The 26432-nt window shown below is 38.2% G+C and overlaps 2 protein-coding genes across 5 annotated transcripts in view; both read right to left on the reverse strand.

Moving 5' to 3' along the window:
- Positions 1-8242: 8242 nt before the first annotated feature.
- Positions 8243-15241, reverse strand: LOC143879208 (ARM repeat superfamily protein). 2 transcript variants are annotated; one of them, XR_013251169.1, is made up of 3 exons: positions 14894-15241; positions 9207-10294; positions 8243-8548 (listed from the first exon to the last, which is right to left on the reverse strand). XR_013251169.1 is itself a non-coding variant. In XM_077381447.1 (2 exons), exons 1-2 carry the CDS (start codon positions 15169-15171, stop codon positions 9490-9492), a joined length of 1083 nt encoding a protein of 360 aa, XP_077237562.1. In that variant the 5' UTR covers positions 15172-15241; the 3' UTR covers positions 9053-9489. The 2 variants fall into 2 exon arrangements, 1 of the variants encoding a protein (XP_077237562.1); XM_077381447.1 differs by lacking the exon at positions 8243-8548 and having other exon boundaries at positions 9053-10294.
- A 3586-nt stretch (positions 15242-18827) lies between these two features.
- The window catches only part of LOC143879209 (hydrolases, acting on ester bond), a 50778-nt gene continuing 43173 nt past the window's right edge, over positions 18828-26432 (reverse strand). For 2 of the 3 annotated variants that reach the window (XM_077381449.1, XM_077381448.1), the window contains 4 exons: positions 22709-22790; positions 22043-22182; positions 20197-20467; positions 18828-19306 (listed from right to left, as the gene is read on the reverse strand). In XM_077381449.1, coding sequence (XP_077237564.1) covers positions 18968-19306; positions 20197-20467; positions 22043-22182; positions 22709-22790 — 832 coding nt within the window. In that variant the 3' untranslated portion in view covers positions 18828-18967. The remainder of the gene's footprint in view (positions 19307-20196; positions 20468-22042; positions 22183-22708; positions 22791-26432) is intronic. The other variant, XM_077381451.1, reaches the window with a different exon arrangement.

The raw sequence follows: 26432 nt of genomic DNA on the forward strand, positions 1-26432 counted from the left end.
CGAAGACGAATTACAAAGGCCCTGTAATTAATGAAAATGGTATAAATTTATGGAATCCTCTAATTAACGATAGATGGCGGTAAAATGAGGACTTTCGAAGCATGTATCTCGTTTCTCAATGATGGAAAATGTGTGAGCTTCACTCCGGGCTTCGCGTTATAGGTTATGAAGATGTGTGGCTTTTCTCCGATGAAGGACCTTGTGTGTTGGTTTGATCTTCCTGGAAGGCATCTTCAACTACTTGAATTAATAATGTTGTTCAAGGGATGCATTTTCTTTTCCTGAGGTGTCCTCTCTTGATTATTTTTGTAACATCTCTTTTCTTCCTTATGAAAGAGAGGAAAATGTGTGCCTTTTTGTTCTCCTCTTATGCAATAACTACCCTAATTAAGTCCCTAACCACATTATATAGTGGTCAGAGTGGTTGTGGGATCCACCTTCCTCTTTGAGTTTGATGGTAGTGTACTTATAGTGGCCTTTGGGATGACTCTTAATGTGCTTCCCCTTGGGCCCAACGAGACCATCCACATTCAAGGAGGAGTTGCGAGGCAATTTTATAATTTACTGTAGACATTTTTTTGATGCGCACAGATACATCTTGTTACTGTGTCTACATTTTCAACCTCCACCTTCATTCCTCTTCGATCTACGCTCCTTCTTCCATCATCAAAATCGCCGCTTCTATTTCGTCTTCTCTTCCCTTCTCCTTCCATCATCAAAATCACCGATACACTTTCCTACATCACGAATATTCTCTACCTTCCTTCGTTAATTTCTGTGTAATCGAACACAATCGTTAGAAGAAATTGAAGTGCGTATTGGGTACACCAAAAAGGGATGTAAAGCTCTCCGGTTTTATCAAGACAAAAAGGGGAAAGGAATTGAGAGCCGTTCATGTTGTCGTCAACGATGAAAGGTGTCTTTTTCTGGAGGAAGGGGGGGTTGGTTTCTTCAAGAACAAGATTATAGTCATCTAGTCATTAGCCATGTCAGCTTTTCTCATTTATTATTCACATGAGAGAGAGGTGACGCGCTTGTGAGGCAAATATTGAGTCTCAGGACCCAAGATTAATGACGTGTGAAGTGGATATCTGTTCTGTTCCACTCTCCGTTCCATATCATTATTCTTAATCTTACACATATTTCAACAAAGTCCCTTGCTTTTGCTTCAACTCTGCTACTAAAACTTTTATCCCTAAAATACCCTTAATCCCCTTCACAGAAGGCCTCTCTCTCTCTCTAACACACATCAAACCCAGTAAAATGGGGAAAAAAAAAGTGTGAAACAACCAATTACTCCGAAAGCTTAAGTTGTTGGATAAGGTGTTATTTAATCTTTTATATTTTAACACTCCCCCTCAAATGCGGCCCTCTTTTTAATGTTGGCCTACACATGGCACATGTGGCTCTTCTTTTAGATTGGCTATTAGTTGTAGATATTTTTAATATCAAGGAATTTTGACCCCTGGACCTTTGCTCTGATACCATGTCGAACAACCAATTACTCCAAAAAGTTAAACCATTGAGAGGGTGTTATTTAATCGTTTTAATTAGTTGAGAAGATGTTATTTAATCATTTTATACTATAGCAAAAAGGAAGCATGAAAACTAGCTGCAGCATTTTCGCCTGCATGTATATGAGAAGATTTGAGTGGGGGTATAATGTATTGTTGGTGCAAATAGGGAAAAACTATAAAATGAACAATTGCAAAAATATAATCTTAAAAAAAAGATGGAAAGATCAAACCAAATAAAGAGTCAAGAGTCTTTTTATTTTTATGGAATCACCCTTAATGAGAGAGCTAAAGGCATTTAACTAAAAGAAGAAAATCAAAGAGCCACCATAAATAAAATACAAAGAGTCACCAAGAAAGGCCCACTCTTTTATCCTTTTGTGCATGACTTTTGGAAACCAGAGAATATGAAAAGCCACCTTAAAGCCTTAGCCCAATTATGAAATATTTGAAACTTAGATTTTTTTAATAAAATCCAACATGTATCGTCAAGAGAAGCTTTGAGGGGAGTATATGTGTGAAACAACCAGTTACGTCTCCAAAAGCTTAAGCTGTTGGAGAAGGCATTATTTAGCCTTTTATACTTTAACACTCCCCCTCAAGTGTGGGCCCTCTGTCTTTTGAGTTGGCCTACATGTGGCACATGTAGCCCCACTTTTGGGGTTTGGCCATTGCATGTGGATTTTGCTATGGAGAATTGAACCAAGGCATTTGCTCTGATACTATGTGAAACAACTAGTTACTCCAAAAACCTAAGCTGTTGGAGAAGGCGTTATTTAGTCTTTTATACTTCAACAAAGAAAAGGTGGAGAAGGGGATAATGTCATAGTGAGCTCGGACGACTTTAATTAAGGGTGCTACAGAGCCTACATTTTAGGCGCAGTAAAGCTTGTCGGCATAATCTAGAAGACGTGCTGAGAATTACTCTTTCTCTGTAAGAAAGTTTTGTTGGAACCACAGACGGCATAAAGGATACTTTATTAGGGATAAAACTACTAGTAGCAAGGTCAAATCATGCTAACTATGAGGGACTATGAATTTTGTTCCTTGAAATCAGCGTGATCGAGACCCTCCATCTGGAAGGATGTAATGTAGGGATGATACCACCAAAAGAATGGACTTATTAGATGATCCCATCTGTCCCAAGTAAAAAAAGGGGGTGAATATATCAGTTCCTTATTATTGGTTTCCATAAGAAATAGACATCACAAGTGTAAGATCAACGGTTTAGCTTTTATGGGCGGAAAGAGGCTTGATGATCAAGTGGCTCAAAAGGCATGCCACGTCATCCAAGAGTGGAATTTGGAAATCCACCTATCCAGAGTAGTAGAGTAGGGTGAACACGTAGCAACATATCGATCATCTACACGTTCCTTTCCTTTATTTTTTCCCTGAAAAAGTGGTTGTTGGCTTAGCCTTTCTCTAGGGAAAAAAAATTCAGATGCCCACGTTTGTAGAGCACTGATATCATCACTACTATATTGACTATAATGAGACTACCTGTTGCACACTCTTTTAATTAGCTTCAAGGTTTGCTACAATAGTCAAGATGCTATCAGCATCCAAAAAAAATCTATAAAACAAAGTTTGATGATGGAACTGTAATAGATGTTGAGATGCACCTTTTTTACTTAGCTTTTAAGCCTAAAAAATTCAGGATGTATTAGTTTAAGAGGTAGTAAGTGAGGGACAAGTAGTAAAGTAAAGGGAGTAAACTAAAGGTTCATCAACAGAAGCTTCTCACGTATTGAGTTGGGAGGAATGCTTTCGTAATGCAGTATGGTCGAGTGGGCTCTAACATTTGACTGATCTGAAACATCCATCTGAAAGGCCATGCTTTAGATCTCGTATGGCCTGAAAGGTGCGCCCATCATGCAATTCTAACACCCAATAAAAGCTAGTTTATGTCATTGAAGGTGAACTGTAGGCTATATAGTTTTTGAGAAAGCCAGTGTTCAGCCAAAAACGTACACATTATTTAATATTTAGAATTAGCTGATTAACTTGATTTTCTGGTGATAGGCGATCCAAAGCAATGATTATAGGATGGTGATCAACCAAAGGTGGGAACCAGAGGGCCAATAGAGGCCGCCCACTGTAGTAGATGTATTCAAAGTGGGTACTGCCTTAATATATAAGAAGCATTTATAAGGGTAGTAAAATTTCTTTAATAAAACATTAAAATTTTGTCCCCATTCTAAATTTTTAAAAAATTGCAAATAATTCAAAACTTGACATGTTGTCAAATTATTTTGCAAACAATATTTTAATTTCTTGCAAAAGAGGGACGCTCAACATTTCATGCAGTTCGTTGCCCATAATAATAAAAGAAAGATTTATTACTTGTCCCTCACTTCATGCAGTTCGTTGCAGAAAAAGGATGTTTATTATGGACTCCTTCTGAAAAACTTCAAATGAACGGTTACAACCAGTGGCGGAGCCAGGATTTATACACAAGAAGTTGGGGGGGGGGGGGGGGGGGGGGCAAGCTTATACAGGCTTATACATAAGGAGGGCAGGCCTTCAAATTTTAAAGGAGGATGGACCCAATTATTGAGTTGGGCTTATTAAGGATTTGGCCCAACTCAACAGGGGCAACTGCCCCCCTTACGCTACATGTAGCTCCGCCCCGGGTTACAACCAATGAAGACTTATCCTTGTGTTTCGACCTCTAAGCTGAATGTTAGGATTTACTGATTGTTGAGACGTATGCATCAAGGCCTGTTATATCATAGGATCCCCGCAGAGAGAGCAATAAGCTATTGCGCGTATTTCGTGATTATAAAACGCATGCGGAACACTACTATTTTTGTACAGGTAAGGGATGCATTCGCCCCCTGTTCTTCCCCAAGCCACCACCTGATTGTTGAGTTTCATCAGCCCAATATCCTTTTTCTGCATTGTTGGCTTCACATTTAGGTTCTGTATTTGAACGATGAAGATTGTTTGATCAGAATGATTTCATATCGATCTCATGTGGGAGCTTCCACAATTAGAGAACGACTGTGCAGAAAGTCACTTTTACCATCAATGAAAAAAAGGCAATTTTTGAGTTCTACAAATCGGCTCATGTGAAATCAAGGCCGTTGATCTGGTGGAACATCATGAGGCGGCCCACATGGATTGTCATATTCTAGATGGACATCCTATGCGTAACATAAAGGACTACAAAAATAAATGGTTTATCTTGAAAAAATCCTGAATGAGACCTGATGGATGGATGAAGGGCTAGGATGATCCAGCCAAGATGTTCTTAACTTAAAGGACTACAAAATGAGTGAACAGCTGACGAGATACTTTCAAGATTAACTTAAATAAGTAGGAGCAATCCCAAGAACAACTAATTCAAGGATTTCTATCTCTGCAGTGGACAACCTCTGTGGCTGTGTTCGGCAAGGGTTTTCTTCTATCTGGAGTAGAGTTCATTTTATCTCGATGACCCCAAGTTTCTGAGTCGTGCGAGGAGGGCGGAGGGGAAAAGGAAATGGGAGGTGAGGAGCTGGTGATGATATTGAAATCTCACGTTTCATGAAAGATTTCAATATTCTCATGGATGGTATGGAGGAGGCAAGGGGGAAGAAGTAGTAACCGGAGGGCCTGCCGCTCCAGGGGTGAAAGGTTCAAAGACGGGCCTCCGTATCATCTCTAGCGGCTTAGATGATACGGAGGCTCGCTCTTGCAACATGACTAATATGGCACCGCCTTAATAAACAAGGGACCAAGAAGTAGAATAGCGGGTAACCAGTCTTCTGGGGTGGTTTTGGGTCCTTTTTGCAACCAAACACCACATGAAACCCGACTTTTTTTTACAGTACAGTTTAAAATAACATTTAGATTGCCTTAACTATCACTTATGTCAGATAATTAGTACTTGTGAAATGATATTTCCACCCGCTTTTTCATTTTCTCTGGATTCACACGGAGAATCACTAACCCCGGTGCAATCTACTTGGTCTCCCTCCATGAGACACTCAAAATAAATGCCGTGACTTGCTGGGTAAAAAACAAAAACTCATCGCATATCCGAGGCACAAAGGCAATCCTTGAACAGGAATGGGGCTTTTACCAAAAAACCTTTGATTATAAGGAATTCCAACAAAGCAGAGCAACCCAACACCACCATCTTCTTCAGCCTCAGAAGAGAGGTGATCTCGATGGTCATGGTGACTTTCATGGTGGTCGTGTGGAGATACCGAGAGGGATTGAGGAGGAGAAAGGGATGAACAGGAAGCAGATAAGAATTAAGAAGCATGAGAAGAGAATTAAACCCAGCTTCTTCTTATATTTGCTTTTATTTTTATTGTTTTCTTGGTAAATAAGGTGGAAACCGTGTCAAGGAACTGGTCTTGTAGTGGCTGAACAGAGAGTTGTGGATGTGTATACCATTAGGCAGAGGAAATTTTACATCTATGCCGCATTTTTTTTGTATCTATCAAGTATTTTATAACTGGAGCAGTTTACATGTACGAGGTACTAAAAGGAAACTATACATTTATATGACTTTAAAGGGGCAACCGAACTTTTCCCAAAAGTATAGACAGATATGAAATTATTGATGTAAAAGAACCAATCTGAACCTCTGTGCAATTATTCTTTTTTTTTTTAATGCTAATTGCATTATAAACAGCGACAGGTGAACAAACAAGGAGATGAGCAAGCCTCGGAACAAGAGAAAAGAAAAACCAAGCTACGAGGAAAAAAAAAAAAAAAGAAACTACAACAGCCAAAGATCTTCAAAGAGGAAGCAAAAAACATGACTACATCTCTACTAACACCGGCGTAAGTCTGTCAATTTCAGTTTCATTGAACTACAATTTAACTTCCACTAGATAGTGTAATAAAAATAGAATATAAGGGCTTGAGCTCGTACCTAACTTTAAGGTGCTTTGTGTTGTAATCACAAGGTTATGAGTTCAACAAACCATCTTACTTGGCAAAAAGGGACAAATAGAAAACAAAAGTACAGGACCGGGATACTCTGTTTTTGAACGGTAGCAAAAACTTTTATTAAAAAAAATGAGAGGGCGACCAAGACAGTCGACCCGAAGAGATACAAGGAAAACAGAAACAAGAGGGAGGAAAAGAATAAGGAAAACAGAAACAGGACCGGGATACTCAAAAGAAGATTTACTCGTATTGGGCTTAGTTGGGGGGAGAGGGGGGTGAGATGGTGTGGAGCAGTGGAGAGAGATACTCAAAAGAAGATTTACTCATTCTAAAACACAAACTTAGGGTCATGAACAAAACTCCTATGAAAGTGACTTTGGAGAAATGGGGCGGAAAGGAACCATTTGTGGACTTAGATTATTGACCACAAATATAAAACTACTCAAATGTGAATGGTTTTCAAAAGCCAAGAATAGGCAGCGCGGGTTGACGTTGTGGAGAGAGATATCCTGAAGCAAAAGACCAATTTCTCTAAAGGAATCAGATAAAGTTTCTGAAGGGCGGCCTAACTAAAGTCCAGAAAAGATAAAGATAGATGGAGAACGGAGAGGCCTCTCATGGATATTTTTCCTTACCTATTCGCAGTTGCAACTGATAAAGAAGCTTCAGTCCAAGATTCCTTTGAATGCTCAAGTGGAGGACTGCTTCGAAAAATGAGGTTTCATCAGACTTTCTTTGACTGAGAGCTAGATATGGTTGCATTGTTTCTAAGATGACTGGACTCCACATTCATTAAGAGGGGTGGTATTGACAAAAGAGTCTCAATCAGGAACTCCGTTAGGGTATTTAACATTAAAATCTTTTCATCATCTCCTTCTCATTTCGTCGTCCTCACTAGTTAATAGAGTGTTAATAGAGTGGACAATACCAGCTCTGTCTAGAGTGTTTGCTTTCGGCTGGACGGTTGTGCTAGATAGGATCATTCATTATAAGGCAACTAGAGAGGTTTGAATCACAACCTAGAGCGATTTGGTATGACTTGGGTTTTCCCTGCGAGGTTCAAAGATCTTTTTCAAAGTTGGGCCTCCGTCCCATGACTCAGTAAGGGAGAATACTATGGAGATTGGTACTACTTGCTACAGTGTGGGTCATTTGAAAAGAAAGAAATACTCCCATCTTCAAGAATATCTTCAAGGGGTCCTATTCCATCTTTGTAAAGTTGATGTACTTGACCGGGAGATGGGCGCAAGCCATGTTCCAGGGATGTCTCTAGCCATGCTTTGAGTCACTTCAGGAGGACGATTTGCATGAGCGTAGAGTCAACCGACAATCCTGCTCCTATGTGGTCCCTTCCTGAGCCAGGGATGCTGAGGCTAAACTTTGACTTATCAAGCTTAGGTAATCTGAGTCTTACTGGAGAGTTTTTTTTATTATCTTTTTTTAGAGCTTTCTCAGGCCCAGTAGGAATTAAGGATTCCAACGAGGCAGAGATGTGGATCGTGGAAGGAGATTTCCTTAATGTGATAAGATGGATGGATCAAAGGAATCCCTTCCCAGGAGATTTGCTAATGCCATCGAAAAATTCAGAAGCATCTAGAGGGGCATACTGTTAGTTTTCAACATTATAGGAGGTCAGCCAATAATGATGCCGACTGGCTGGCACATGCCGGAGTTGGGAGAGCTCGGTTGGAGTTGCTTGATTTCCTTCCTCCTTGATTTTCCTATCTTATGTGTATGTTACCTTTTGTAGCTCATGTTTCTATTCTCTCTCCTGTATTTGACCACCTCAGTCTTGGATTTATTTCCCTTTTTTATAAAAGCTTTCACCATTCAATAGACACACAGAATTAATTTACAAGGCAACATAAGAGGGGGCATTGGTCTCTAGAAGACAAGAACATTCCCTTGGCGCAAACACTATTCATATCATCCAAGGTAGCTATACAAGGGGTCCTTCGTATATTTGAGTGTAGAATCATGCCAGGCAAGTTATTCTCCTTACAATACAATGATGCACATTGGGCCCCTCAAAGCATACCAATATGCTTCACTATGGAACATGTGGCTCGATGCAAACCATGTTGAATGTCAAGTCTCGCAGAAAATGATAATGGTTGGTTCACGGTTCCTGCTGCAGCTTTTTAATGCTTCACGTGCAAAAAAGCATCACATGAGCATAAGGCAACCAGGCTTGAGAATCGTATAGTGCTAGAGATCTCAAGACGCTTAAAATTCTGATATTTAATTAAAATCCTAGTGGGCAAGCAGGTCTCTGTTTTAGTAAGAAAACTAAATATGTTTATTGTACTCCTACATACACCTATCAATTTAGTCCACCAACTAACTGAACTTAAGAAAATAAAATAGAAGATTCACAAAACTATTGAACCCTACATGAATGCAAAGGGTCATGACAAATAACAGACTCATGGAAATCAGATAGAGAATAAAATGGAAGATAACAGATGGTTTTTTAAACTTCCCAAAGTAAAAGAAAATGGACTTTCTGAATGAGTTCTACTTCTAATCAAGAAAAAGAAACTTCTGCTACTTGTAATGTGGTAAAGTTGAACTACGCTGTTTAATTCCCGGAAGTTTAAGCATGCTTCTAAAATAAATCTATTGCAAGGAAGTTAGGGATTACAGGGTGCTGCAAACTTAATAACGGGTTCATTTCTTAGGAATTAAAATTAAAAGAAATGTGCAGGACGCCATTGAAAAAAAAGAAAAGAAATGTACAGGTGTAAAAAGAACTTCTATGTACAGGGACTGTAAAAGAAGAAACAAGATGAGAACGCAACTTACATTCTTTCGTGAGGGTCACCTATTAGACTGGAGACTGAAGCTGCCGCACGCCACCTATTAGAATGGAGACTGAAGACACCACAGTGAACTCATTGACAATCAATTCCTTCCATGAACTGCTGTCTGAAGCCCATGTATATATGTCAGTACTATTGCCATACTAGTTGATACCTTAGTTGAGGATTCGAGCGATATGTGGCTCAACATCCTAAAAGTAAGTTGTATCTTCCGAGCCGGCCTTTTCTACGATCTGATAATGAAAAAACATCATATCAAGGGTATTTCAGGTGTCTGATGCAGCTCTGTGTAGCATGCGGCTCATGTTGAGTTCCATACTTTGCTGAACCATATCTCGCAGGATTTTTCTCGAGGTTTCAGCAGATTTATCAGTACTGCCAACCTGGGTGGCAATGCCATACACAATGCTTTCCAAGACTGTTGAAGTCAATTGCCTTGGAGGAGGTGCATCTCTGAGCAACTCCAAAAGAGTCCTAGCTTTCTGTTGAGCCTTTGGTGTGCCCTCCACAGTCAGTTGCAGAAGGCCAGGGATGGCACCTTCTTTAAGTATGAGTTCCCTGTACTTCTTTCGGCAACTCTGGCACAACAATAACAGAGCTCCAACTGCATGCTCTGTGCTAAGCAAAGACCCATCTTCGACAGTTTCCACAAGCGTCAGAATGCCACCCTCGGAATCCGAGATTGCAACCCTCCCCTCTTCAAAATCAGATAGGGTTTCAAGCAGCGCAGTTGTTTTTTCGGCAAACTTGGAGTATTTCTTGCATTCTTTGAGGAGGGACAAAAGAGGAGGAACTGCTCGAGTCGCAAGAATTGGAGTGAGATTATTTGTGTAAGCAGAGAGGTTGTACAAGGCGGTAACAGCATCAACCTTCCCTTGGACGCTTCCAGAGAGAAGGATCTGAACTAAAAGAGTTGCAACTCCAGAGGCAGCAATGGTTGGTTTGTTGGAAGCTGAGGCTGAGAGTGTCAAAATTGCTGCAGTCGCCAACTCCCTTATACTACCATCTTCAAATTTGAGAAGCTCCACAAGAGGTGGAACAGCTCCAGAAGTAACAATCTTGACCTTATTTCTGAAATAAAACCATACGGAAATGGAGTGAATCCAAACAGAATGAAGTATCCCACAGGGAAGAGAAGTTGAAGTCGTGGAGGGTAGTAACTGATCCCTCCCTCCCTCCCTCCCTCATCAATGACACCAATATACGTATGGATATGGACAAGAGCACAGACACGGGACTTGAAATACAACTCAGCATTATTCAAAACTTAGGACACGGATTTGGACACGAGTATCCCATGCGATGTGATAAGACACAAGATATCTATAAGTAAAACACCGTAAAGCTCAACTAGATTTAACTTAGCCTATGGAACTAATAATAAATTTTAAATAAAATTTGTACGACTCACGTAATCAAAATTATTATTGCAATTATGTAACAAACAAGAAAAAAACATGATAGTAAATTCAAAGAGTGACATCTTTTAAAATGTAGCAGTTATTTTGACTAGCAGTAGCCATGTACGTAGGGCCTCTACAAGGATCCTGGTATCATATCTCATCATCAACATATTAGCATCTTGAGCAAATATTTTGGACTAAAAATACCCTTCTTTATTTGTTTTGAAAGGTTAAGAAGCTAATGCATTTCAGTCATTTTTAATTTAGGGCATGTTTGGATGCTCCAGTGAGAAGAGGCGACTCGTGCCAAGTTGATGGAGTAAAAAGAGGAAGGGGCAGACCGAAAACAACTTGGGTAGACACAGTGAGGAAAGACTTGATAGCTAGGAACATAACAGAGAACATGACCTTGGATAGGATAGAATGGAAGAAAATGATCCACGTAGAAGAACCCAACTAGAGCCGCGTAGATTCCTTTCACCTTCTTCATGAAATTTTTTCTAAAGGATTCATTTAGCCGACCCCAACTAGTTTGGGACAAAGGCTTTGTTGAGTTGAGTTGAGTTGAGTTGAGCATGTTTGGATGTAGGTATTATTTGTTCTCGGATAAACCTTTCCTTAAAAAATCAGCTTTCTATGGTTCGGTGATCTCAATTAATGAATATTTAACTTTTCTTGGAAAAAAAGCATTCCTTAACAAATAAAGAAAAAAGAAAAACTCTTACTACATGTTATTTTACTTTCTACGAAAGTAAACATCCTAAAAATAGGGGTGCTACATCCCAAAAATCAGGCTTGTTATTGAGTTGTGTTCAGCGGACTCTTGATGAGGTGAATTAAATACAGCGAATAGTAATGGATTGGAGCAGAATCAAAGCTGAAGAAGTGTGATTTATCGTTTTCCGGTGAACGACAATGGATGCGTTCAAACCCTTTTCATTTCTGGCAAAGGCACGCACAGTGAGACAACACTTTTCATTTTGAGGCGAAATCCAGCATCTAGAGATTGCGCTGCCCGCTGCTAATGTGTATTCCTCTAATCTTTATGTTTGAGACCTATTGATGGATAAATCCACCATCTACTACAGTCTATTCCTTCGTTTTCTTAGTCCCGAACGTCACTAAAACCATTTTGTTTTTTATCTACAAGGCAAGACTCATATGATCTCATCTCTATTCAGAAAACTAATCGAATGAGTCTAACTGCTCTGCAAGCCAAACATTCAACTGTTAGAATTGTTAAAAAATTATCCTCCAAATTTTGGCGCTTCTGAGCATCTCTTTGCTAGTGACACCCATTTTACTGAAGAGGTTTCTTAATCGGCGTACCAATTTTGAAGCCTACACCTCTTGGCATAGGGAGCTTATTCCCTCTAACCACCAGAGCATGTTGGAGATTACAGAAGATATTTCTTTTCATGAATATTCCTTAACTTGTATTTTCTCCTTTCCATCATTTTTTTGTGTTCATCAAATGGTCCTTCAATTTTCCGAGAGGTGTTCAGGTATATTTGTTTGTTGGGAGAACACCTGCTTTGTTTTTATGTTTGAGACATTGTTGTGATTTTCTTTGTCTTTGCCCTTTTATAGAATAGTTGCCTACCCATCGGTGGCTGTTGTGAAATACCCCCTCAATAGCAACCTGCAACTTCAATGGCCAAGCAAAACGAAAGAGCAAACACACAAAGACACAAAGATTTACGTGGTTCGGCGTAAAGCCTAAGTCCACAGCAGAGGCGATGAGAAAATCCACTATAGACACTGGAAATTACAAGAGAAAATCAGTATCTCTCACCAAACCCACCAAGAAACCCTCGTACACCCTTTTGCCCTTTTGAACTCTCAACCCTCTTGAAAAATTAGAGTACGAAAATAAGCCCTAAGTCCCCTTATACAAAGCAGGTCAAAACAAGCTTATCTGAACCGGGCCGAACTCACTTAAATAACGGGTTGGGCCGAGCGGCCGGGTAAATGGGCCACTTCTGGATCGCACACAATATTTCGGACCCAACCGGGTTGAATTCAAGACATCCAACTCAACAGTAGCTGTATTTCTTTTGCTTGAAATTCTAATATATGTAGGGTTGATTTGTTTCCATTTGTAATGGACGGGAATCCCTGAATAGGCGACGGCTAGTTAAAAGAAAATCCAGATTTGTCAAAGGGGGCTGAACCAAAATATAGAATTTAAAATTCTAAAAAATGAATAGATGTGAACCAAACTATACAAAAGAAGATTCGGAGAAAAAACCAATAAAAAATCTTTTAGGGAAAATAATTTTCTTTTCCATAGATCCAAACATCCACTTAGTATTTCCATTTTTTTCTGATTGGAACCCTTGTCCCCTTCTTTCTCCCTTTTCCACAGCTTCCGTTTCTCGGACATAACCCCCATTATCACTAAAACCATCCTTTGTTAGTAAATCCCTTCTATCGTCGCCCTCGACCACTTATAATGACTGTAAAACCAACTGCTATTTCTAGAGGGGAGAGATTCAGCAACACACATCTCATTGGTGGCATCGTCAAATACATAAGCCAATTTTCTTCATATAATCGGATAAGATTTCATCAATTTTTTCTCATTTTTGAATAGAGTAAAGAGCACGCGAGCGTGCGCACACACACACGCGCGCACACCAGTGTGTTTCTCTCCTCCCTTCCTCCCTCCCTAAATGTTACCCAGCCCATAATGAATATTGAATTTCCAATCCAGGTATCGTAGGTAATTATTCTCTTGGGGGTTCCAAGCAAAAACAAAGACCACATTTGGAAAAGTAAGAAAATGTGGATGAGCTTATAAGGGCTTGGGCACCCTCTCCATAACGGCCAACTTTTAAGGGCGAGTTCTAGCCAAGTCCCAACAAGTGGTATCAAATCCGGGAAGTGGTAACTCCTGTGTGCCCTCGAGGATGGAGAAAATCCCTCGGGGAAGATCTCGGTAACCCCAGTGTACCTTGGAGGAGGGTGAAATTCCCTCGGAGAAGATCTCATAGTTCCCACATTGCCGCCGCGTGGAGGGGTGAGATTGTCCATGTTGCTTCCGCATGGAGGGGGAGATTCTTGGGGTTTCCACGCAAAAGCAAAGATCTCAAATCGGAAAAGTAAGAAAATGTGGATGGACTTATAAGGGCTTGGGCATCCTCCCATTAACGTCTAGCTTTTAAGGGCGAGTTCTACCCGGGTCCCAACATATTCTAATACGAAAACAATGATAAATGCTAGTGAAGCTATGAATGTTTTTCTTTCTTTTAGACATAAGAAGGTGCCAAAAATTAACGCTTATTGGCAAAATTAAGTAATCACAAAATCTAACAATTACATGACAAAGACAATATTTTTTTCCTGAAAAGAATAAAAGCAAGTCAAAGGGAAAGAGAAGGAAAAAAAGGAATGTAACTAATTATCACCCAAAAAAACAATTTTATAAAAAAACAGAAAACATAATAATTTGTACACAAATCATAACCTAAGAAAAAATTAAACTCAAAAGAATTCACTGAAATTTAACTGTGAAAAATCCCTAATTTCTAATAAAAATGAGCAAGTTCTCTACAAAATCCAACAAAAAATAGAACCCCAAAGAGTAACTAAAAAATCATAATTTAAGCAAAAAGAGAAAAGAAAGCTCTAAAGCCAAAAATATCTAGTGGAAATTGGCATAAATGAAATGATAAGTAACCCTAATCTCCATCACAGCTTGCAATTAAATCACCGATTCCAACAGAAAATCTAAAAAATTTCATTGATAAATCCTAACTCGAACAATGCAAGAAGAAAATAAATACCAAAAGATCTCTCATTTGCATCCAAAACAAGCAAGTTCATCACAGAATCGAACAGAACATAAGAATCCCACTAAGAATTTCACCAATAAAGCCCAATTTACTAATTAAAGCTATAAAAAAAATAAAAAAAAACTAACTCAAAAGAATACAACAAATTTAACATAAGAAAGGGAAAAGGCACAACATAAAAATCTAATAACTTTATTATGTTAATAAATACTGGTTTACTAATTAAAACGATAAGAAAATTTTCATTCATAACTACTGATTTACTAGCTAATAAGATAAGGAAATCTTCATTAATAATACTATCTGATTTGCTAATTAAAACGATAAGGAAATTTTTATTAATAAGTACTGATTTACTAGCTAATAAGATAAGGAAATCTTCATTAATAATACTTCCTGATTTGCTAATTAAAATCTAGGGCTTTTAGGGGAGATTTTAGAGAGAGAGAGGTGAAACAAGAGATCCTTACCGTTCGTTGCGTGCAGAAAGATTGAGGAGAGCGAGGAGAGCGGATTCTCGGGCATCGGAATTTGAATCGGAGAGCATTGAAACGAGCGGTTGGATGACTCCTGCAACGGCGAAGATCGAGCGGTTCTTGATCGAGGACTTGGCGAGTTTTCTGATGTCTCTGGCTGCCTGGATTTTGGATTCCAAATCGCCATTAAAGAGCTTCAGAGCTAGTTCTTGGATTAGGGTTTGCTTTGTCAAGTTCCATGTCTCTTCATCTCCCTTCGTGTCTCTCCACATTTCCACACACAAAAAAACACGCCCTCTGTTTCTGTTTTATTGTTGGGCACAGTTAAATGGTTGCATTTATAAACGAATCTTCGAGCAATGGCCCTTTGAGATGTCCGATATCTGCTAGGAAGACACGCCTGTGTCAGGGACGTTTAAGCTCTCGTTATTACGCATTTACACCACGTGTTTAGTTCATGCTTTTATGGAATGACAAATATGCCCTTATCATTGTAAATTTGGCCACATTTGTTTGCGGCGAGCGCGTCTTCGTACCATTTCCCCCTTACCTAAAAATGACTTCATTTCCACCCTTTTAGGCCTGTCTTTCCTTGGAAATAAAGTCATGTACGTGAAGATGCTCGGAGAGGGATGAAGGTATCGCTTTCTTTATTGGAAATTGTTACAACCTCTACTCTAGTACCAGTCTGAAAAAGAGAAGTGGAATATCCTCCCCTGTTTTTTACTTGAGACAGCCCCTCCAGCTAACATATCATTTCCCATTAAAAATGGGGAAATGATATCAGCGCTACCATGTTTTGATATTTCCACTAATGCATATTGTCTTTTAGTAATTATTTCCATAGGTTGAAATGATTTTTGGATCAACCCTCTAACATTCAGATCGAAGGGTTAGGGTCAACCTATGGAAATGATTTTTGGAGCACAACCCATTTAGGTTGTGGCCCATCTAATGGACCGTTTGGATCATCCTATGGTGCAGACCATACCGTACTTTTAATAAAGTGAGGAGTGCCCTCATCAAAATACAGTAGTTCTGATAACATTTCCCTTTTTAAAATCATCATAAAATTAGAGTACGGATGTTGGGTGCAGCTTGAGCCGAGTTGCCCAAGGCCTCTGACCTAAGCAAACCCAAGGAAATGCCAACTCAACCCAAGCCAAAATTGGACAGAACCCGCTGCCTTTGAGTTCAATTCGTGGGGTTCGAACCCCAACCCAAGTTGGATCCCTATGCTCTATCTAGGGCTGCAACTCGAGCCGGGTTTTACCCGACCCGCATCGACCCGACCCGAAAATAGCCTGGGTTGGGTTCAGGTTTCATGGGTTTCGGGTCGAGCCGGGTTGAGCATTCAAAAGCCCGCATGAATCTCAGGTCGAGCCGGGTTTGAAGGGGCCCGACCCGAGTTACATAAGTATAGTATGTACATTTTTTTCTATTGTTAGTTAAAAGTTAAAAGTGAAAACCCACGCACCCACTGTTACTGTATGTGAGTGTAATTTCTGCTTCTATGAGTTGAGTTGATTCAAGTGTTTGATTCAACATTGTTTGATTGTAATTACAACATTGTTTGATTACAGCATTGTTTGATTCAAGTGTGATGTGAGTGTAATTACATCATTGTTTGATTCAAGTGTAATGTGAGTGTAATTTCTGCTTATATGAGTTGAGTTGCTTTGCCAAATAAGAATTTTCCTTAAAAAATTGCGTCAACGTGAAAAAACCCGAACCGACCCGAGATTTATCATGGGTAGGGCCAGGTTTGGGAATCGTGGGTTTTGTGAAAAAAAAAAACCCGACCCGACCCGAGATATTTCTCGGGTAGGGTTGGGTTCTCCAAAACCCGACCCGCCCGACCCGAGTTGCAGCCCTAGCTCTATCAACTATCAACATCTTAGACTGAGGGTATAAAGAATAACAAGTTAATCTTCTAGATCATCAGTCCTCTTTGAGGATCACATGTTTTTAAGACTACAAGTCAATCTCACATACAAGAGTTCCAACCCAATCAAAGTAGGTTTCCAACCCACTAAATATTTGTTGCTTGGTCACCTCATGCTATTACTTATGGTAGACAATGCTCGTGCTTAAGCATTGCCTTGTTATCCATCAACATCACGGACCAAATGATGGTATCTTCTAACTTCTCGTTATCTCCCGCCTCATTAGAGTCACATTTTTTTTTTTTGTAGGACCAGCAATACATGGTTATTGCAGATTAGGCTTAATGCGTGTCCAAGTACTTGGTACACTGCTATATTGTATCGGATTTTTTCACAAATAAGTTGTCACATCATCGAATAGCACATCTAGGCTACATTATAAATTAAAGCCTCCATCGTACTTTTTAGGGCGCAATTAAAAAGAAAAGCCCAAGTTTTGTTTTGCCTAAGTGCAATAATTGTAAACCAATTAGGGCCTGTTGGTTTCGGATTTTGATAATTGACTTGTGAGTGCCAAACTGATTATTTGCCTCAAAATTAGATTTAAGTCAAATAATCAGTTTGGGACGCAAAATTGATTTTCAAACCCAAATCAAACAAGGCCTTAATCCCTAAGGACTGTTTGGCATTTTGAGAGCTAAATGCGACCCCAAAGCTGATTATTCGATCAAATTTAGGCCCTGTTTGTTAATGAATGTGGCAACCAATTGTGGGCCCCAAACCTATTATTGGACCTCAAAATTAAACTTAATTTTGAGTCCAAGAATCAGTTTGGGCCTCACAATCTAAAATGAATACGGCCTTACAAATTAAGGCCTGTTTGTTTCAGATTTTGATAACCGATTGTGAGTCCGTCCAAAACTGATTAGATTTTGAGAACCGATTGTGAGTCCATCCAAAACTGATTATTGGGATCAAATTTACAAATTAAGGCCCTTTTAGTTTTAAATTTTAAGAACTGAGACTCCAAAACCAATTATTGGACTAAAAATTTAACTATTTGTTTTGGATTTTGAGAATCAATTGTCTAAAACAGATTATTAGACTCAAAATTAAAAATAAATTTGAGTCCAATAATCAGTTTTGGACTCTATCGGTTCTCAATATCCAAAACTTACATAACCGAATTGGGTCCTGAAAAAATAATGGGCCCTCTCTCTCCCCTTTTTAAAAAAAAATTACTCATAGCTGCTAGTCTCGATTTTTACTAAAAAACAATTAGTCATTAATATTATAGCACATATTTTTACCATTAAAAATCTGATTATACCAGTTTCAGACTCACAATTTTGAGTCCAATAATCAGTTTTGGACTCACAATCGCTTCTTAAAATCCAAACAAACCAGCCCTCAAACACTCTCTAGTCACAATCGCTTCTTAAAATCCAAAACAAACAAGGCCTAAAACTCTCTCTCTCTCTCTCTCTCTCTCTCAGTTTAAAGCTTTTTAAATATAAAACTCCTCATGTCTACAAGTCTAATTTTACCATAAAAAAGGCTACTGGTATTCCCAAAAAGCTTCCAGCAGCGGATTAAAGAAGAAAAGAGGTGTGTCTCATCATCAAAAGTCAAAACATGGCAGCGCAAATATCAGTAGCCAATAAAAACTTAGTCATATGAGTGCATATTTTCTACAAGAATCATGTTCAGGCATCGCATGTGCTGTTTTCTTATGGGATACATGATATCAATATGAATAATTAAACATTGCTTCGAATTTCCGGATTCCCACTATTCTCTCCAAGGGTCGCATATTTATCACAAACCTTTTGACATGTTCTCTATCCAAACTTAGAAGCACATATAGTTTAAATTAGATTGAGATTTTTGCCTCTTTAATTGCTTAAACCACTTATTGGTGGATGGCAAATGAATGGATAACAAGATATTGAGCAAATCGACCCCATTGAAACCCTCTGTTGGTGCAGATCGCAGAAACCCTAAGCAGAACCAAGCTACCAGAAAAACAGTGATGACAAATATTTAACGCCAAAAATAGAGTTCTTCTTTTTTCTCTCTTCAGTAAAACAAAGTAAGTAAAATAACATACAACAACAAAACCTGAGCCGCAAAAATGAGAAATCTATAAGAAAAGATTATCTGATTCCCAAGAAGAAGCTCACTAGTGTTTATGGGATGAATGCTTCCTGCCATTTCTAAAATAAGTATCTCCTTTTTCTCTGCTCCTTCTCTCAATGATTCTAGAAACAGTGGAAATGGCACCAATGGCGGCCATAGGGTAAAATGCTCTGTAGGGAGCGAAGGCAAGGGCCGAGAGATAACAGTAATAACCAGCAAGCAGGTAAATGAAGCTCAGGCCGAATTCTCTACTGCGTATGCCAGGGAAAGAAAAAGATAGCGTATTGAAGCCTGGCTTCAAGCCACATAGGCCGTGGAGGATAACACCCACACATAAAGCTGAGTCTACAAACCAGGGAAAGCTCTGATCCACCCCAATTCTCTGCAAGAAAAATGGAGACCTCGTTTAAAAGATACGGGCTTGCTGATATGAATTTTACAACTCTCATTTAAAAAACAAAATATAAAAGATTGTGACTGAAAGAAGGCAAGATGTCAATGCTCCTAGTGATTGCAAGCATTGTCATAAAAAAAATCATGTTTGTGTTAGACTGTTAATGCAGTTTGCCCTCATGAGTAAAATGGAAGGATATTTTATATTTCCAATTTGAGAAAATTATTGGTTTGGCATTCACTATCATGACTGTTTATAGATATGTTTATTTTAATGCCATACATGATATTGTCAGAAGGTTCCTTAGGTAACATTGAAGACACAACATTCTGCGATTAAGGAATCCAAACGGAGATAAAGTATTATCAGTTTCCTTGTAGACCTAAAATTGTTCTCGGCTATGGATGATGACTTGATATTGCGTTCTATTATGACTGATACATGTTTTGCTAGAATATAATAGGATGACATATCTTGGTCATTTGGGTAGAGATTCTAAGCAGATATATAGGTGTATATAACATGTATATATACCGAACTTAATCATGGATAGGACACCTGAGGGATTCACATTGTCATATGTATTATCTATGTAACTTTGATATTGGGTTGCACATATGGTACAAGAGATATGTATATGCTCAACATGGAATCCATCACTACAATTTGGAGAGATATTTAGATCATTTCTCATAAATATTCGACTCAATAAATCCAGCCGATGGTTTTTAATAAAAGGTTGAACACATTATGTGTGTGTGTGGATATCTTTCAAAAAAAAAATATTATGTGTGTGTAGATAAATTATTTTATCAAAAGATATTTAACAAATTCTTACTGAGTCTCGCTATGAGATGCAAAGAAGGGAAAATGCATACCTGTAACCAAGCCACAAGCGATGGAACAAACATTAGTGCCGCTATGAGATGCAATATCAGCATGCCAAGCCGGTAGTTGAAGATCTCTAACTGAGTCTCGCTAAAGCTTTTTGCTGAGTTTGGGTTCTTAGAGTAGTTCTCATCCAGAGGCAGAAGCGGGTGAAATGTATCACCAGGTTTGGGTTGCAATCTTCCAGATGCATCAACCATGGTATTGGCTTCAAATGACTCCTTTCTTTGTACATGGCTGCGAAAGGAAGCCGCCAAAAAACTGTTACAAAAACCGGGATGAACTTTTAGGACTATATCAAAAATGCAATATTAAGTAGTAGGAAAAACATGAAGTGATCGGAAATGCCAAAGATCAATAACAAATTGGTAACGAGCAAAAAGTGAATCATGCAATAAGAGAGGAACTGGAGTTAGATATAATAAAATCAGTTTCCAGCAACTTTGTGTGTGTGTGTGTGTGTGTGTGTGTGTGTGTGTGTGTGTGTGTCATGACACATTAGCAAAAAATGGTGGCCATGCAAGGATGAATGATAAAAAGTGACTACGAAAACAACGAGAAAACAACATAAAGATATAATGCCACTTAAAAGGATGGATGGAAGAAAAAATGTCATTGAATGCCGTAATCAACCTCAGGAAAACAAAACAATGGATAGGAAAGAGGTCACATCGGTAAAGAAGCAGAAAGCACTAACAAATAAGTTTGTAAACTCATCAATATTACAGAACAGCTCAATTCCTGCCTGTTTACATCAAAACCCAAAAAGCTGTTAAAAATATAAGAAGTATTCTACAATCAGAATGGAAGATCAAGCACAATGGTTTCAGCAGCATGCACAAACCAGAGAAGAAATAACCATGCCTCAAAAGTTTATATGTTGCTGGCGTTTCAAAAACTCAAAGTAACATTTCACAGATTCGGACATGAACATTTAGCATTTCTCTATGAAATGAACCCAGAATATTTGGCAACTTCAGAAGTTGGAAACACCCATAAACACCATGTCATTGGGTATGGACAAGTTTGGATCAATTGTTTGCTATGTTGCATCAGTACGGGTACGAGTGTCGGAATCCAACACGGGTATCGAGTGTTGGATTCGGCAAACCTCAAAAATAAAGATTTGTGGATTTGCCAAAATATTTTAATTATTTCTGAAATTTTACTTATAATAAATAATATATTAAATTTTGGGAAATGATATCCCCCCCCCCCCTCCTTTCGCCCCCCTAAACGGATAAAATCCCCCCCTTTAACGGTTTCTGTGAGAATGGTTCACTGCTTGAGGATAAATTCACCCCTTTAACGTTTTTCTTTGCTTTTAAAACTTAACGAATAACGTTAAAGGGGGGGTTTTATCTGTCAGAGAGGGGGGTTTATCATTCCCCAAAATTTTTTAGTAGGTTGGGTAAATATAATGTTTTATTTTCATATAAAGTATAAAAACTTACTATTTTTTAAAAAAATGATATAAAAACTTACTATTAGGATGGATAAAACTTAATGCATGCATTAATTGTAAGGCTGTGGTAGCAGTATAAGAAAAAAACAATTAGAAGAGACCCAGAAGTGTCTGTGAATCCTTAAGTATTGGAATCCGAGACATGTCCAACACGGATTCGTCGGCCATTCAGAAGAATCCACGTAACAGAGATTGTTTTGTATCTCAACACAGCATTAGACTACCACAACAATGTAGCTGTATCAACTAACAGGTGGGTTGCCAAACTAGGACTCCATTTGCAGATACTCATAGATGTAGAAAAATAGGTGATAATTACGAGTCAGGACAACGATGGAAATAAGAAAAGTAAACCCATGTAAAAAACATACCTGCAGAGAGCAGCATGACAATATGAAGTGTGAGATAGGAGCAGTACGATAAGACCAAGTGCTGGATGAACAAAGCAGACCAATATAGTTGTGAGCGGAGCTACGACAAGAGTTGGATTGCCTTTGATAATCTGCGCTGCCTGTGGGTGCACAGATCAAATCAGAGTGGAAGAAAGAATGTTTAACAGTATGGAGATTGATATCTTACCATTAAAAAAAATACTATTGGAGATTAACAAGAATCCAAGCAAAATAGAGAGGACTTAGAATAGGAAAATTTCAAAATCTGTCTAGACAGTGAAATGAAATTGATTCCTCACTTTTTTCATTTTTGTTCAAAGAATGGCTTCACCTTTTCATGTTTGACTCGGTAAGACGAAGTAAAAAAAAATTGTTGGGTACAAAAAAATCAACAATCAATCATCAAATCAGCAGATTATTTATGAAATTCAGATTTGGACAAAGTAATGACAGACCAGCCTAACCAAATTGCCCCCGTCAAGTTTCAGTTCAACCATCGAGTTTTTAATATAATTTAAAGGACAATATACTATAAGTTACTAGACGATCCTGCTCAAGTAAATCATCATAACCGGATCCGCTTGCTATCATTCAAGACCACAGATATGAGTTTACCTTAAATGTGCAGATAGAAAAAAGATTTACCTTAAATGAAGAAAAGATGGAGAACAGATTAAGAAATTGACGGACAAATGTAAAGCCAACTCTTTCTTCCCATGCTTGCCACCTATAAAAATATTACAAGAAACTCAGTTTGATAAAAAGAGTGCTGGCAGATGCACGTGGTTTACAGGTGATTGCGTGCATCCGTAGGGATTAGTCCCGCCCCTAAAGGGGTAGGGATACCCTATATCAAAAAAAAAAAAAAAAAAAGAGTGCTGGAGCAACATTTTATCCTGTCAAATAATTGAGAGTCATCATTTATCAGAAATGTACAAGACACGGCCAAACATATAAGATAGTATGACACCACTTAAATTAGAAATGGAAAGGTTTCCTGGCAATCTGTAAAAACCAAAATATGCTGACACACTAACATGACTTATACTAACATTTTCCTGGAGTATTGATGAGCACATTTATGTGTGAATTGTAGGTAGAAAATAATTATCTTTTTACTTTTAGAGCAGTGCTATTTGATGTGTTTTCCTTGTTTTTGATATTTCAGGGTTATTTCAGATTTTTCAAGGAAAATTGAGCTAAAACAATGAAATTCCAAGGAAATAGCATCAATGGCCAAGAGCATTCTTTTGAGAAATTATATCCCACTAAATGAAGAGCTAGGATCAGCCCATGAAGTAATTATTTGGAAACAACCTATGTATTGCAAGCACATGCAATGTTTCTATGTATTGCAAGCACATGCAATGTTTCCATGTATTGCAAGCACATGCAATCCTTGTGGGTCGCACATTTCCAAAACAAATAACATCACCCATGAAGAAATTATTTGGAAACAACCCATGTTCCAACACATGCAATGAAAGAGAGATATGTAGAAAGATTCCATCAAGCCACCTTCCCTTTAAAAAAGAAAAAAGAAAAAAAGAGTTGCTACAAGCACGGTGAAGAGGAATGTTAAAATAGAAAGAATGGAGTTATGCTATTGGAGGAGAGAAGATGGTAACTCAATTATCCAAAGCACATGCAAGGAATATTTTTGGACATTTACTAAATTGGAAAAACCTTACCTCACTCTCATATATACTTATTCTTTCTCATTCCCTTCTCACAACCACACAATTCTCTCTCTCTCTCTCTTTCTCTCTATGCTTTTGCTTGTTCTTAATTTCTATTTTTTTTCTTTGTTCTTTCTTGCTCTCTTTTCAAGCTATTTTTCTTCTCTTTTTCTCATTCGATCCAACCGTCGAGGACATCATCCAAGGCAATCCAAGGCGAGAACGAGGATCCAACTGTTGAAGGAGGAGAAAAAGAATAAGTCTTTCTTGTTTTGTTATTTACTTTTATTTGGAATTTGATATATTAGTGACCTATTTTAAATTGAATAAGAGAGTATTTTTTTTGTTTATTTGTTTAATGGCAATTTCTCTCTTTATTTTCTATGTTTCTTTCCCCTTCTCAATGAGTAACTAAATTGTTAATCTTAGGGTTAGATGAAGCCTAAAGGGTACATTAAATTTGTTAGATTGTGTGATCTAACGGTCTAGATTCAATTTTGTGAATATAACTTTAATATACAAGGGGTTGTAAATTCGAATTATAGATCATATATGCCATTGATTATCTCTTGTATATGTGATCGTTGATGAGAATTTATAGAGTCTTGTATAGATATTGAAAATTGTTTGTGTACTTGATCAATTACTAATGGGAAATCTCATCCATTGATTGGATTTTTCATTGATCGGATTGATCATCTATACAAGTCAATCTAATTCAAGATTGTGATCAAAGCGAATCTATATATACAAACTAATAAATTTTATCTAACCTATGGTGGATTCTAACCCTAAGACTTTTTATTTTTTTTAGGCAACATTCTAATAGTTTTGCAACTTTGCACCCCAATAGTTCTTTAAGTTTTTCATTAAATTAAATAATTATTGTGTTAGATTAATGACTAAATTAGTGGTTAAAATTCTCAATCAAATCAGTTCTTTAATTTATTTTATTAAAAATAATTTGTAGTTAAATTGCTTGAATAGGGTTCCCTTAGATTAAAGAAGTTGTTTCTATTAATTTGAAAATTGTTAGACTAGTAAATTGGCTTTAATTTAATCATCTAGATTAGATAATCAGTAGATAATTAGTAGTAATATTTGGATAATTGTTCACTTTGCCTAAGTTAAGAGGTTTAATAGCTCTTTCCTGTGATCGACCCGTAGCTACGATTGACCCGTACGCTTGCGGTTTAATTTTGCACAAACAAGTTTTTGGCGCCGCTGCCGGGGAAGAGTTTTTATTAAATTCTTAACTATTCGAAGTGTTTTAGTTTTAGTAATTATTTGTTTTAGTTTATATTAGATTTAATTATTGCATATTTTTAGTTGCTTCTTTATTTGCCTTCGTGATTTTGATTTTTGCATGAGTACTGGTTGGGTACGAAATTCTGTGAACCGATTAGAAAGAACAATTAGATCAGAAACAGAAATAAAAATTCAACCTATACCTATAGACATGGCAGATGAGGAAACACCTAGAACCCTTAGGGATAGATTCTATCCAACTAGGACAGCACAACCTTCATGCATACGTTTGCCTGTTGTGCAGGGAAATAATTTTGAACTCAAATCCCAATTCATCACCATGTTACCTCATTTTCATGGGCTACCTTCTGAGGATGCCTATCTATTTCTTAGGGAGTTTGAGGAAGTGTGTGTCCTCATTAAAATGCAGCAACTCTCAGATGATGCGGTAAAGCTTAGATTTATCACTTTTTCACTCAAGGATGGAGCTAAGAAATGGCTCTATGGTCTTCCCACCAATTCTATCACTACTTGGGAAGAATTCACTGTTGCCTTTCTTAAAAAGTTCTTTCCTATGCATAAAACGAATAAACTAAGGAATGACATTCTTCAGTTTAGGCAAAAACCCCATGAGTCTTTTTCCAAGTTCATGGAGAGGTTTAAGGATCTTCTCCAAGAGTGCCCTCATCACGGACTTGACACTTGGCATTTATGCCAAATTATTTATGAGGGTATTGACTATCAAACCAAGCAGTTGTTAGAATCTATGTGCCCAACAGGATTTACATCATATACGGATGAAAACGATGCTTGGAACTTTTTAATTGAATTGGCTGAAAAGACTCGTGAGTGGGAATCAACCCAAGAGAGTGAAAGAGCCATTGGTAAGGGTTTCATTGAGGGTACTGTAGCTAAAGAGGCTCACCTAGATATTCTTATCAAAAGGCTAGAAGCCATAGTGGTTAAAGGACCTTCACAGGTCAATCATGTTAGTCAAACAGTCCCTATGTGTAGTTGGTGTCAGGATCCAAGCCATGTTATGGAAGAGTGCCCCAACCTTTCTCAGCCCAGCAATGGTACTGAGAACGTAAGTGCTATGTTTCAAAATAATCCATTTAGTAACACTTACAACCCGGGTTGGAGGAATCATCCTAATTTCTCGTGGAGTCAACCCAATTACCAAGCCGCACAACCTAGTTTCCAAAATCATGGCCAGTATGGCCCACCAAGGCCAAATCTGCCACCAAATCTTATTAGGCCACCTACCAACCCCCCACCCAACCCAAATCACTTCCAAAATCAGATCCAAAATCACTTTTCAAATCAGATCCAAACCCCCCCAGGTTTCCCAAAACAAGCTGATTCGGCTAGGATCAATTCCTTAGAAAAGAGCGTAGAACTTCTCATGAGTACATTCATGACTAGTCAGCACAACATGGAGA

This window comes from Tasmannia lanceolata, unplaced genomic scaffold (assembly GCF_043159265.1).
Source record: "Tasmannia lanceolata isolate RefF3 unplaced genomic scaffold, GAP_Taslan_0.1 ptg000006l, whole genome shotgun sequence".
NCBI classification, from domain to species: Eukaryota; Viridiplantae; Streptophyta; class Magnoliopsida; order Canellales; family Winteraceae; genus Tasmannia; species Tasmannia lanceolata.

Coding starts and splice junctions, on each gene's coding strand:
- LOC143879208 (XM_077381447.1), bottom strand. CDS start 15,171: ATGTGGAGAGACACGAAGGGAGATGAAGAGACATGGAACTTGACAAAG. Junction 10,295..14,893: donor CTTTCTGCACGCAACGAACG/GTAAGGATCTCT, acceptor GTTTTATTTCAG/AAATAAGGTCAAGATTGTTA.